This window comes from Miniopterus natalensis, chromosome 12 (assembly GCF_054644295.1).
Source record: "Miniopterus natalensis isolate mMinNat1 chromosome 12, mMinNat1.hap1, whole genome shotgun sequence".
In the NCBI taxonomy this organism is placed as follows: domain Eukaryota; kingdom Metazoa; phylum Chordata; class Mammalia; order Chiroptera; family Miniopteridae; genus Miniopterus; species Miniopterus natalensis.
In genome coordinates this window covers 48302343-48315614 of record NC_142092.1, presented here as the reverse complement: position 1 = coordinate 48315614, position 13272 = coordinate 48302343, and the positions used below count along the sequence as shown (strand labels likewise).

Here is a 13272-nt window from a genome sequence, read left to right as displayed (position 1 = left end):
TAACAGTACTTCATTCCTTTTTATGGCCAAACAATATTTGATTGTATGGATACACCAGATATTGTTTATCCTTTCCTCAGTTGTTAGATATTTGGGTGTCCACATTTTGGCTAGTATTAACAATACTGCTGTGAACATTTATGTACAGATTTCCCTTGCTCCAAACGTAGAGCGTTTCATAAGCCAAAAGGGCATAAAGTGAAGAAGCAATTATCATTAATTCATATGGAAAATATTTTGAGCATTCCCAGCTCCAGAAAAATAACCTACCAAATTATATCAAAAAACACATAAAACTTAAAGTAACGCTAACATACAGTAAAAGCAAGAATGATTATGATAAATACACAGCCTGTATAAAGTTGAAATAATGTATGTACAGTGTAGTTTAACTTATCAGAATTGGGAAGACTCAGAGCACACGAACTGGCTGAGAGGTGTTGCTAATGGTGTGTTGGGCTGAGTCATCGGAGGGGAGGTAGGAGATACAGGAAAGGAAGAGAATCATCTGTTAACATGTCGTTGTCTGACTTCATCATGGGAAGCAGGTCACCGACATCTACACCTTCTTGTCACCTGCCTCAATGTCGAGGTCAAGGTTTGTCATCTGCTATGGCTGATGTATGATTTTTCTATAATATAATTTGTAGGCACTCAAAATATCCTGCAAACCTGCCCTAAACCTAGGTGCTCATTCAAAGTCATACTTTTCTGTAATCATTGCAACACTGTCCATTGTATCGAAAATATCACACAAGTGCTTCATGTTCAGTTCTGGGTTACCTGACTTCAGGCTTTTCACTTTTGGTTTGGGTTTTATGTGTGACCTTTCCTCTTGCAATTGCATGAGCTCTTCAGAACCAATAGTAACTTCAGCAGCTTTCAAGATTCTTTCTCTTGCCCCGCCAGGCGTGGCTCAGTGGTTGAGCATCGACCTAAGATCCAGGAGATGGCGGTTCGATTCCTGGTCAGGGCACATGTCCGGGTTGTGGGGTTGGTCCCTGGTTGGGGGAGTGCAGGAGGCAGCCGATCAATGACGACTCCCTCATCATTGATGTTTCTGTCTCTTTCCCTCTCCCTTCTGCTCTCTGAAATCAATAGAGATATATTTAAAAAAAGATTTTTTTTCTCTTTGCAAGTAAATAGTATGAATGGTGGATTAAGGCAGGTTCAACAGACACAATGTTTTAATTTTGTTCACCCCAATGTAAATGCTTAGTTATGTCTAGTTTTACACTAAGCATCCTTATAAGCTCTCTTAAGTCTTTTCAGATACCTTAGGACACATCTTGCTAACAGATGTACAAAATAAATCGAGATAAAGCACACATGCTCACAGACACATTTCAAAGTTGTGGCTTGATTCTGAGATGCTGAGTGTAGTTCTTTGGAAAGGAGCTTGGCAGTGCCACTCTTGCTGCTTGGGGTGCTTGCTGTAAAATAAATACTGAGTGCTAATTTTTAATATACTTTTTTTTGGTAAAAGCAGAAAATCCTCTTTAGATTTCTTTTGGTTAGCAAAAACAGGTACTAATATAAGTCTTTAATGAAAGTGAGTGGCATCGTGCTAACTTTCAAAAAATAGGGCAATACCTCTGTAGTTTTTCTGTGGATATGTATTGATTTCTTTTGGGTACCTAGGTGTATTGGGTCATATGATAACTCTGTTTTTGAGAACTTCTAGTTTTTCTAAAGTGGCTATACCATTTTACATTTCCACCAGCAATATACAAAGTTTTAATTTATTCACATCCTTACTGATGCTTATTATTGTCTATCTTTTGATTCTAGCCATCCTAGTGGGGGTAAAGTGATATCTCATTGATGTTTTGATTTCCATTTCCCAGATGACTGGTGATTTTGAGCTCTTTTACTCTACTTTATTGGCTGTTTATATATTTCTTTGGAAAACTATTCACATCCTTTTTTCCATTTTTAAATTTTTTTAAAAAGTTTTTGAGTTGTAGGAGTTATTTATATATTATATATACAAGTCCCTTACTGATTTTCAAAAATAACTCCCATGCTGTGAGTTGTCATGTTGTTGTTTTTTTTACTCGATATATTTATTGATATTAGAGGGGGAGGGAGAGAGAGAAACATTGATGAGAGAGAAAAACACCTGTCTGTTGCCTCCCATACATACCTCAACTGGGCATTGAACTCACAAACTAGGTATGTGCCCTGACCAGGGATTGAATCTGCAACCTTTTAGCAAATGGGACAGCGCTCCAACTGAGCACCCTGCCAGGGCTTTTTTTTTTTTTTTAATATGTCTTTATTGACTTTAGAGAGAGGAAGGGAGAGGGAGAGAGAGGTAGAAACATCAATGATGAGAGTCATTGATAGGCTGCCTCCTGCACGCCCTCTACTGGGAATCAAACCGTGACCTCCTAGTTCATAGGTCGGAGCTCAACCACTGAGCCTCGTCAGCCAGGCTGTTTTTATTTTCTTGATGTCTTTTGAAGCACAACTTTTTTAAAATGTTGATGATGTTCCATTTACCTATTTTTGTTTCTTGTGCTTTTGGTATCATCATAAAAGAAACCATTGCCTGCTTTGAAGTCACGAAGATTGACTCCTGTGTTTTCTCCTAAGAGTTTAATAATTTTTAGCTTTTACATTTAGGCCTTTGCTCCATTTTTTAGTTAACTTTTGTGTTAATTTTTGTATATCATGTGAGGTAGGGGCCCAACTTCAGTTTTGTTGCATATCGCTATCCAGTCATTCTAGCACCCCTTTGTTGACAAATACAGTACCTCCAGTATTAGGACTGGCTTGGGCCCTGGCCAGTTTGCTCAGTGGTTAAAGTGTTGGCCCACAAACCAAAGGGTCACGAGTTTGATTCCTAGTCAAGGGCATGTGCCCGGGTTGCGGGCTCGATCCCCAATAGAGGTGGCGTGCAGGAGGAAGCTGTTCAATGACTTTCATCATTGATGTTTCTCTCTCTCTCTCTCTCCCTCTCCCTTCCTCTCTCTGAAATCAATAAAAACTTTTTTTAAAAAAAATGTTTAAAAAAAATTCTTGGGTGAGTATTCAAAAAAAAGAACCTGGCGTGGATATTAAACCAGAGATTTTCTTGATGATCTCTCAGTAAAGAAAAGCACTTTTACTAAATGTCTTAATAATCATGATTTTTAAAATTTTGTCTTAAAATTTAAATGACATTTTGATAAGTGAAATGGTAAGTGGGTTTTTTCAGGCTTCAGTAGTCATAACAAAATAGAAAACTACTTGGTTTTATGGTTAAATGACTTGTTTGCTTTTTTTAGGTGTGTAGTATGCATGTGTGATTTTGAGTCAAGGCAGCTACTTAGAGTTTTACCCTGTAACCACGAGTTCCATGCCAAGTGTGTCGACAAATGGCTGAAGGTAAAGTGGATGGCATCTGAGAAGAGAATAAAATTGAACTTTCTTTTTATTGAGCATAGTTTCATGTAGAGTAAGTCCATCGTTGGTGGAGGGTGGGTAAGGAGGTAAAATTCAAGCACTGCTTTCAGTATGATTTCTGATCATGAAGAGAAATATCAGCAAAAATGAACTACAGTCATCATCATGGGCATGATTTTGTAAAACCTGAAACTTGGTTATCTGTCCTTGATAATCAGTATGTCCTAACTTTCTCGTGGTATATATTGGCAAGACCTCAACACCTTAGGCCAGTTTCCTCTAAGAGTTTAGAAGGGGACCTCACTGGAGCTCCTTTGTCAGACATTTACATGGGGACAAACCTCTAGTGCTTTTAATTCTGACCTTTGTAGATGTGAAAAAATTTTAAAAGTCCAAAGGACACAAATTAGTCAACTTTATGTTGTATGGGATTTTTTTCAGGAGATAATGCTGGGTTAGATAACTTCACAGTTTGGTGAAAAAGACAGATGAGCACAGATTAAGGGTACCCAGTTTAGCCCCAAACTGCATCCTGAAGATGAAGAATCTGAACTTTTTAGAAAAAGAAAGCATTAAATACACACAGCCCTGACATGTGAGAACAGAGAATAATTAGAAAACCACAGGTTCCATGTAGTTCATAGCTAGAGTATGCGAGGGAGAGAGTGGCAAGAGGCAGATGTTCAGAGATGTAACTAGCGACCAGCTTATTGTGAAGTCACTGAAATGTGAGGGAGTTTGGACTTGATTTTGAAAGTGATGTGGGAAGGATATGATTGAGATCGTGTTTTAGATCACTGGTCACTGTTTAGAGAATGAACTACAAGAAATTAATTTCTGAGACAGGCAGATGGAAAAAGGATATTCTGAGCCATATGGAGAATGAATAGTGGCAATTAAATGAAAAGGAAAGGGCTGATTTGAGAGCTATCGTAATAATGAGTATTTGATGAATAATGGGTTGTAGAAAGTAAGAGAGCATGTGATACCTACTATGTTGCTGGCTTTAGCAACTCAGCAAACGGTGGTGCCATTTGTTGAGATGGAGTTTTTTAAGCCAGTTGATTAAATTTGTCTGAACTGGTGATGGATAATGTTGTCTATATGGTGAAAGTGACCCTTTAAAAAAATAAAAAAATAAATCAATAATAAGCTGTTAAGTTTTTGTGGTTTAATGGGGTATTTTTAAAAAAGACAGATTAAATGTTTGCTTTATACCCTCTTAAAAGAACAAAGGATGTAAAAACCACATGGGTAGTAAAAAGAGTTTCATTGCTTTTAATATGTTTCATTGTGTAAGTCACAATTCAGACAAGTTTTCTCTTTTGTGTTTTAGGCAAATCGTACTTGCCCAATTTGCCGAGCTGATGCCTCAGAAGTGCATCGGGATTCCGAATGACCAACCTAAGAGCACAAATTTAGTTTGGGTGTTCCTCTTCACATGTATATACGGACTATCCATTGAACTTAATCTGTGTGGCTTCCAGCCCTCCCTTTACCAAAAGGGTCAATGGACCTTTCTTTGCACTGTGTGACTTAATCAACTATAAAAGCTTACAATTAGTCTTCATAATTATGGGATTGTTATACTAACCGTGTGATTGGAACTCCAAAGACTTTTTCTTTAGCTTAATTTCGTGTGTGCACTAACATTCCCTGGTTTTTGTGTGATCATTCCGAGTGTTGCTGCAAGATTACAGTGGACGTGATCTTTTAGCATGTGCTTTTATAAAAAGTGGTAGCTCCAGATGATATAGCAATCTACCTTATATAGAGCCTTCAGAAACTGTGAGTGGAAATGAATGCAACGTATGACTGTTGGTGATAAATGTATCTCTGTGTGTGAGAGAGAGAGAGTGTAACTACTTGTGTGAGGGCATGGTAGCTAATGTGTGTGTGAGATCCTATATACCAGCATGTACCAAGAATGTGTGTGTAGTTTTAATTATGCTGCAATGTATAATCTGGTGTGTTATTTAAACAGCACTAGTACTGTACACTGGTTTTTCCCTTGTGTTTGCTGTTGCACACTGATTGCTAAGGGTGCATCAATGACAAGGATTGAATACTCCATCCCTTTCCCTCCCAGTGAATGGAATGAGAAAGCCTTCTTCCTTTGCTTCAGGCAGCTGTCACCTTCTCTTCGTTGGTGGTCCAAGTGGGTCACTTAAGAAAAAAAGTGTAACAGATTCTCACTCCATGAACCTGATTTTTTTATTCTGTTGTGAAAACTTTTTAAATCTCCCAACTTGCTGTTTCCAAAAAGAAGGTGCAATATCATACATCATCAGTTAGCAATATTAGCATTTCAATCAGTGATTTGAATGTTGATACTTTCTTGTTTTTTCTTTTACATTTCCAGTAAGCTTCTTACAGGAAGTACTTGTGATTTTTTTTTTTTTTTATGTTTAGATTTGTAGTCTATTCTGAAGATATTTGAGTAATATATTTCTAAGAATACCACTGGTCCCATGAAGTCTCACTTTCTAGACTTCCAACAGAAAAAAATCTGTTAGCTAACTCAGCTTGATTTCTGGTATGTGTTCTTTGTTCAAGCTTCCATAGGCAACTAAGTTGTTTTAAGAAAACCGTATTTGTTTGTGTTAATTCACCTGCCACGCTCCAATTCTGAAAGCTGTCTAGTTGTTATTCTCTCAGTAAATGTGCTTCTCATCAAAACCCTTGTTTCCAGGATGGATCAAGTGCTGTGACAGCTCTAGTTCCTTAGACCTGATGTGCTTTGATGTTTTATTGCTTTTCTTTTTATTTTGTTTGAATGAGAAAAATTTAATATAACAGGTGTCCAGAATACTTGCAGTATAAATGAAAATTTGATTTTTGTATAAAAAATAATGCTGTAAAACAGGAATTGACCTTCATTTAGTTGATCTGAAATATTTCACTATATAGCTGTGTGAGTTTTTTTAATAGATTCATTGAACATAATGCAGATTGTTTAAATTCAGTTTTTCAGCAGTGTTTAGATTCCTCTCTCATTCTTTGTGTGCTCAACATTGTCTGCCTCTTCCCTGCAATTGATGTCATTGCTTTGCAGTAGCACAAGCTGTGTAGTTCCAGTCAGGACTGTGATGATTTGCTGCCAGCCTCAATTCAGCTTTCAGTTGGCTCTGTGTCGGTTTTCTACTCAGACAGTGTTAACTACTTATTACTGCCATGCTACTTGCCTTCCCTTGAAGTCTCTATAAGCTCATCACAGCTTAGAGTTCAGTAAAGTCAATTTACACAGAAGCACAATTTTGCCCTTTTCCAGACACTTGCCTCTGTCTAGTCATACAAATAGAATTTTGCATACTTTCTGTTTGCCCCTGTTATTTGTCAGTGCATCATAAATACATCTAAACAGTGGTAAAATGCACACATTACTTTTAAATCATTAGGATATCCCCCACCTACTCCTGATGAATAAAAAGTTTGTTAAAGACCAAAATTATTGGCATAATAATCAGCTACGTTACAAATCACGTATAGTTTAATCTTTATTTTTTTTAATTAAAAAATCATGTTTAAAATGGCAAAAGCCCATCTTATACATAAACTTTTATATAGCTGCAAAAAATTTTTATCTGTACAGATCTAACATAACACTACTACACTCAGTATTCATTTTATTGAAGCATGCAAGAAAAGCACTTTTTCTAATTTATATAGATACCTAATTAACAAGGCACATTGTACTAATGACTAGGAAAAGTAGCTCTTTCTTCCTTCCCTCTGACGATGAATTTTTGTCATAATATTTCTTTTCCAGTAAATTTTTGAGAGGCAGTTGGCAGTTTAGGAGGCAGCAGGGTCTATTGGTAAAATTCTGAATTGTTGCACTCTTGTAACTGATCTCTCTTTGGGAATGTATTTTCTTTGCATGGGGCTCTTAGAGATGTGTGCAGACTTGCTTATTAAGTGGTTAGTACATATTAGGAGTATACATGCATGTGTTCTGAACCAGCTCAGACTAGCCACAGTGAGCAGCTTTGTGGCTAGCAAAAGAGAAAGAGCATTTGATTTGTGCCCAGCTATTGTCACCTTGGGTGATGCACCGGATAACAGGCAGATGCTGGTTTGTTGCCTTCTTCCTCTTTCCTCCTAAAACAATATTGGCTTTACCATCTTAACTCTGCTGTGGGGTTTGGTTTTTTGTTTTTATTTTTTGTTTTTATGCATGAATTATCATCTTTTATTTTTTTTTTTTTTATTTTTTTTTTTGTGCCTGCCGTCCCCACCCCACCCACCAAAACAGAACAAAACAAAAAATAAGTCAAGGCCTCCAGGTATCGAGATCTCATTAGGATTTTCTGTCCTGGTTTCTTCTTCTTTTTTTAGTAAAATATAAAAAATGTGGAAGCATATTTAGATTTTATACACTCTCTCGAATGTGATTTGTTAAGATTCTTAAATTTGGGCCTCTTAAATATTTTGAATGAGATCAATAACTTACTTATGTGAGTATTTTTCATAGATATCTTTAGGCCTTCATTAGGAACCTACTTCCCCCCTGTTGGTACATTGGGTTACCTCATTTTGCTGTTTGTTTCAGATTATGAAAGCTTACAGGGGTGTTTTTTGGAATCATTTGCTGAGTCATTTCCTCAAATCATATTCCATTGTATCAGTTAACATAGTTAAATGTATGTATTATAAATATCTGTAACCAAATCATTTGAAGGCTTGATAAATTTTTAACAAAGTTTGTACATTTTTTATGAAAGTTACTAGTAATGCTTTACTAAGTAGTGCAATGAATTTTTATTTTTAATCCCTGTGCCCAATTTTGGAGTTGAGAGGGTTGTTGGTAATAAATGTATGATGTACACTTAAGACATTTTGTTGTGTTTATGTTGCTGTGTTAGGGAAGGGTAGGGGTTGTGTGTGCTTGGAGGGGTGTGTTGGGGATTCCAGCAGAAAGATAGAGCTGTTGAACTGTTAGCAGCTAGATTCAATTTTTAGAGTATAGTTCAGATTTTGTTTCTGCATTTGTGTAAACATCTTAGAAACACAAAGCAACTAACATTATAACGTGGTATATGATTATGTAAAAAGGCCAGAAAGATAACCAAGTTAGCCACATATGTGGCATAAGCTTATTGAATAGTAGAGAAACATAGTAGGTAACAATTTCTTTTTGTACATGTTAACCATAAGATGCAGGAAATAAGATTATAATAGATAATTGAGGATATTTGACCATATTGGTGACAGCTTACGTCCATCTTATTGTCAACATAATAAAGGAAAGAGGAGCTTCTGCTTGTCATTTTCTATACATGTTTGTGTAATTCCTTTGACTAAAAAGGAAGAAAGTAAAAGCAATCTACTTATATAGCTGTGTTACTTAAGAAGGAAAGTAGAAACAATATACAAAAATAATTGAAGCTAAATAATAGGTTCCAATTCTCTTCTGTCTTTCAGGAAACAGTCACTCTTTGCCTTAATGGAAGGTAATGCCCTCGGACTGGTCCCAGTACTCAACTGACAGAAGCATTCAGAAAAGTGACCAGGTCCTGACTGTTTCCCTCATTTTTCCAGCATATTTGAAAGAGTGTTTGTGTTGGACCTTGAATGTCTTAAGAAACCCAAAATTCGTGCTGTCTTACGGCAGCGGCGATTACTGCTCAGTAAATACCCATGCACTCTGCCCCATCTCCCTACCCACAGTAAGGCAGGGAGGCCCATTCAGCTGGCTCTGACAAAAGGCCTGTAAGCATAGGCCAAGTGGGAGAGACACATTGACTGGTCGTCTCCCACGTGTGCCCCAACTGGGGGCGGGGAGTGAACCTGTCACCCAGGTACCTGCCCTTGACCAGGAATTGAACCCCCACCCTTTGGTGCACAGGCCTGCACTCTAACCACTGAGCACACCGGCCAGGGCGAACATTATTCTTGATACCCCTAGACTTAATTTTGCAGTTGCATGCCTTAATAAACTACAGGATGAGGAGAAATATTTTACTCTGTATAGTTGAGTACAACTTGCTGCTATATTCAATACGTAAAGAATAAATACATAAAAAGCAGACTTAGTTGCTATGAGCATCATACAGCTAGCTGCCCTTGCTTGTTAGAATATCCCTAATCTGACGTTTGCTTAGCACCCTCAGGGTTCACAGCTACTTAAATTATTGTAACTTGCCAGTCAGAAACCTGGACATTCTGAAGAACTGAGTCAAACTCTAAACCCTCACTCCTATCGAGTTGCTCTACAGTGCACATGCTCTTAACCTGTTCATGTGGCTCTGCCTCCCAAACTGGCAGGCGGGAGACACAAGAACAAGAATGAATTTTAAAAAGTCAACAGTGACACCCAGGGATACTGAGTGTCACCATACAGTCTGAAAATGTGCTGCAGAATTAGCCTGGGTGTTTCCGGCTATAGAGGAAGTGAGTTGTTCGGGAAGGAAAGAACCCACATTCCCTTTAAACCTCTGGTCCTTGGTGTACACATGGAAATAGTATAGCGGCTGGTTAATAAAAGGACCTGTAATATTGACCAACTTTCTTGGTAGTTAAAATCTGATAAAGAAGAGTTCTCCAAATATGCCAGGATACATTTCTGACTGCAAACTTAACCCTCTTTAAATATGTCTGTTGATTTCAGAGAGAGGAAGGGGGAGAGAGAAACATCAATGATGAGAGAGTCATTGATCAACTGCCTCCTGCATGCCCCCTACTGGGGATCGATCCTGAAACCTGGGCGTGTGCCCTGATGGGGAATTAAACCACGATCTCCTGGTTCATGGGTTGACGCTCAACCACTGAGCCATGCTGGCTGGGCCAAAGTTAATCCTCTTAATAACATTTCTGTAGTCTGTGCAAGCAATATGGTATCCACATGTCGTATTTTGGTATTTTTTCTCTCCCGCTTTTGGACATGTTAATACTGGACTTTAGATAAATCAAAGGAAAATAACCTTGACTTATCGAAATAAGGCCAGCCTTGCTGAGAAAAAATGCATTACTATCTTTGGCAATTCAAATTCAGGCTCAGAAGGGCCCAGTTTTTATGTCAGTAAGAAGGAAAATTTATTATTGTAATCCCAGAATACCTAAAAGAAACTTGGACCATCTATCTAATCCAAGCTACCAGATTTTAGTTGGGCAAACAGGTCAGAAAGGAAAAAGTGAGTTCAAAGTCAATTTCTGTTCCCCACAAAATGAGATTTGAGCTTTTATTGAGCACCAGCTTGTGCCAGGCAGCTTCAGATTCAGGAGTTTGGATATTTAGTGTGTTAACTTCCCAGGGCCCCCACAACACTACCACAACTTTAGGGGCTTAGAACACATTTATTCTCATAATTTCTGGATGCCAGAAGTCCAAAATCAAGGAGCTGGTTTTCTCTGGAGGCTCTGAGGATCTGTTCCATGTCTTTCTCCTTAAGGTTCATTAGCTTGTAGACACAAAACTCCAATCTCTTCCTCTGTCTCTATGTGTCATCTCCTGAATGGAACTGAGTGACCTACGTAGAGGTCAGCTGTAGGGTTACCTTAGGAAAAGCCAGATTTGTCCTACCTCAGCAAATCATTTTAATCTATTCCAACAAATATGCATTACTATCTTTGGCAATTCAAATTCAGGCTCAAAACTCCAGCATTTCTTATCATAAAGCATGACCAAAATAATTTTGACCTTAAAAATGTTAAAGGGACTCATTCCTTTATCTTCAGCTCATTCTTGCAACCAAGAATAAACCGCAAATTGTGTTACCGCAGATTGACTCAGAGTAGCACAGCTTCCGAGTATACTTTTGAAAATAACTATGGAAGTTAATAACTAGGAAATGTACTGTCAGGTAAGGAAGCAATTAGCAATGTTTTTTGGTTTTTTTAATTTTATTTTTGTTTAAAATATCACAGGTGTCCCTTTTTCTCTCCAATGACCTGTTCCACCCCGTCCTGTCCCCCTCCCCCCCAGCAATGTTTTTAAAGGTGGATAAGCATATGGGAACAAACCTGCAACCTATGTTTCAGATGTACAGTTTGATTCATGATGGTTCCTTTGCTGAATCAAATATGATGAATCTTGAAAAAAACATGTAAGTGAAGCCAGACAGAAGGCTGCCATATGATTCTATTTATGTAAAATGTCAAAAGCAAATATCTAAAGACAAAGTAAATTAGTGATTGACTAGGGCTGAGGGGATAGGAGGAGGGTTGGGAGTGACAGCGAAGGAGTGTGGGGTTTTTTGGAAGTAATGAAAACATTCTGGAATTGTGATAGAAACACAATTCTGTGAGCATATTGAAACCCTTTGACTATAGCGGGTGAGTTGTATGGTATATGAATTACATCTTAAAGCTCTTTTTAAAAAAACATAAAATATACCCACCAGAATGTCTATAATTAAAAAGATTAACACCTTTCCGCGTTACCCTGAGAGGGACCCAGACGCCCACGTAACTTACAGGGAAACTTACAATGTCCGGAGCCCCTGGTGTCCTGCAAATGAAGGAGGGTGTCCTCAAATTCCTTGCAGCAGGAACCCACTTAGGTGGCACCAACCTGACTTCCAAATGGAACAGCATATCTACAAAAGGAAATGTGATGGCGTCTACATCATAAATCTGAAGAGAACCTGGGAGAAGCTCCTGCTGGCAGCTGGTGCCATTGTTGGCACTGAAACCCCGCAGACAGTCCTACCGTCGGAATACTGGCCAGCGAGCTGTGCGGAAGTTTGCCGCTGCCACCGGAGCCACTGCTGTTGGCTGGCTCTTCACTCCCGCAACCTCCACCAACCTGAGCCAGGCAGCTTCCTGGGAGCCGCGACTTCTGGTGGTCACTGATCCAGGGCTGCCCACCGGCCTCTCACAGAGGTGTCTTATGTTGTTAACCTGCCCGCCACTGCTCTGTGTAGCACAGACTCTCCTCTGCGCTTTGTGGACGTTGCCATCAAGTGCAACAGTGAAGGGGCTCACTCAGAGGGTCTGGTGTGGGTATGGCCCAGGCAGTGCTGTGCGTGCATGGCACCATCTCCCATGAGCACGCATGGGAGGTCATGCCTGATCTCTTCCTCTACAGGGATCCTGAAGAGACTGAAAAGGAAGAGCAGGCTGCTGCTGAAAAGGCTATGGCTGAGGAGGAATTTCGGGGTGAATGGACTGCTCAGCTCCTGAGTTCACTGCTGCTCAGCCCGAAGTCGCTAACTGGCGCAGGAACCCTCTGCCTGCTCAGCAGTTGCCTACTGAAGCCTGGAGCGCTCAGCTGCCACTGAAGACTGGTCTGCAGCCCCCACTGCTCGGGCCACTGAATGGGTGGGATCAACTACTGAGGGGTCTTAGCTGTTCTTTCACAAACTCAGAATGGAAATAAGGTTGACAGAAAAATAAGGAGTTAAAAAGATTAACAATACTGTATGTTGGAGAGTATATGAAGCAACTGCAATTCTCATACACTTGTTGGGAATATAATTTGGAATGACCAACTTAGAAACCTGCTTGCCATTATCTGCTAAGGTTAAGCATATTCTATAACTCAGTAATTCCTAGGTATATACTATCCAACAGAAATGTATGCCCCAAAATGCATGTACAGGAATGTTCATAGCAAACTATCATAGCCCCAACTGGAAACAACCCAAATTTTTATCAACTATTAAGTTGATAAATTGCAGTTACATTTTACAGTGATATTTTATACAGCCAAGAGAAGGAACTAAACTACACAGCAACATGGACTAATCTCAACAAATGTATTGACTAAGACACAAAAGAGTACATACTGATTATTCCAATTATAGAAGGTTCAAAAACCAGTAAAATGGATCTATGCTATGAGGTGGCATGGAAGTGGTTATCCTTGGCAGGGACTGTAGGAGCAGAGGGGACAAGGGGGCATCTGGGCTGTCAGTTATTTTCTGTTGACCTATGTGCTTG

At 39.0% G+C, this 13272-nt stretch overlaps 1 protein-coding gene and 1 pseudogene across 3 annotated transcripts in view; both read left to right on the top strand.

The window, feature by feature from the left end:
* The window catches only part of RNF38 (ring finger protein 38), a 62748-nt gene extending 54525 nt beyond the window's left edge, over window positions 1-8223 (top strand). For 2 of the 3 annotated variants that reach the window (XM_016222849.2, XM_016222847.2), the window contains one exon: window positions 4727-8223. In XM_016222849.2, the coding sequence (XP_016078335.1) occupies window positions 4727-4925 (199 nt within the window). In that variant the 3' untranslated portion in view covers window positions 4926-8223. Of the gene's footprint in view, window positions 1-3272; window positions 3373-4726 lie in introns of all 3 variants that reach the window. The other variant, XM_016222848.2, reaches the window with a different exon arrangement.
* A 3595-nt stretch (window positions 8224-11818) lies between these two features.
* Window positions 11819-12678, top strand: LOC107544915 (small ribosomal subunit protein uS2 pseudogene; annotated as a pseudogene).
* The last annotated feature ends 594 nt before the right edge of the window (window positions 12679-13272 follow it).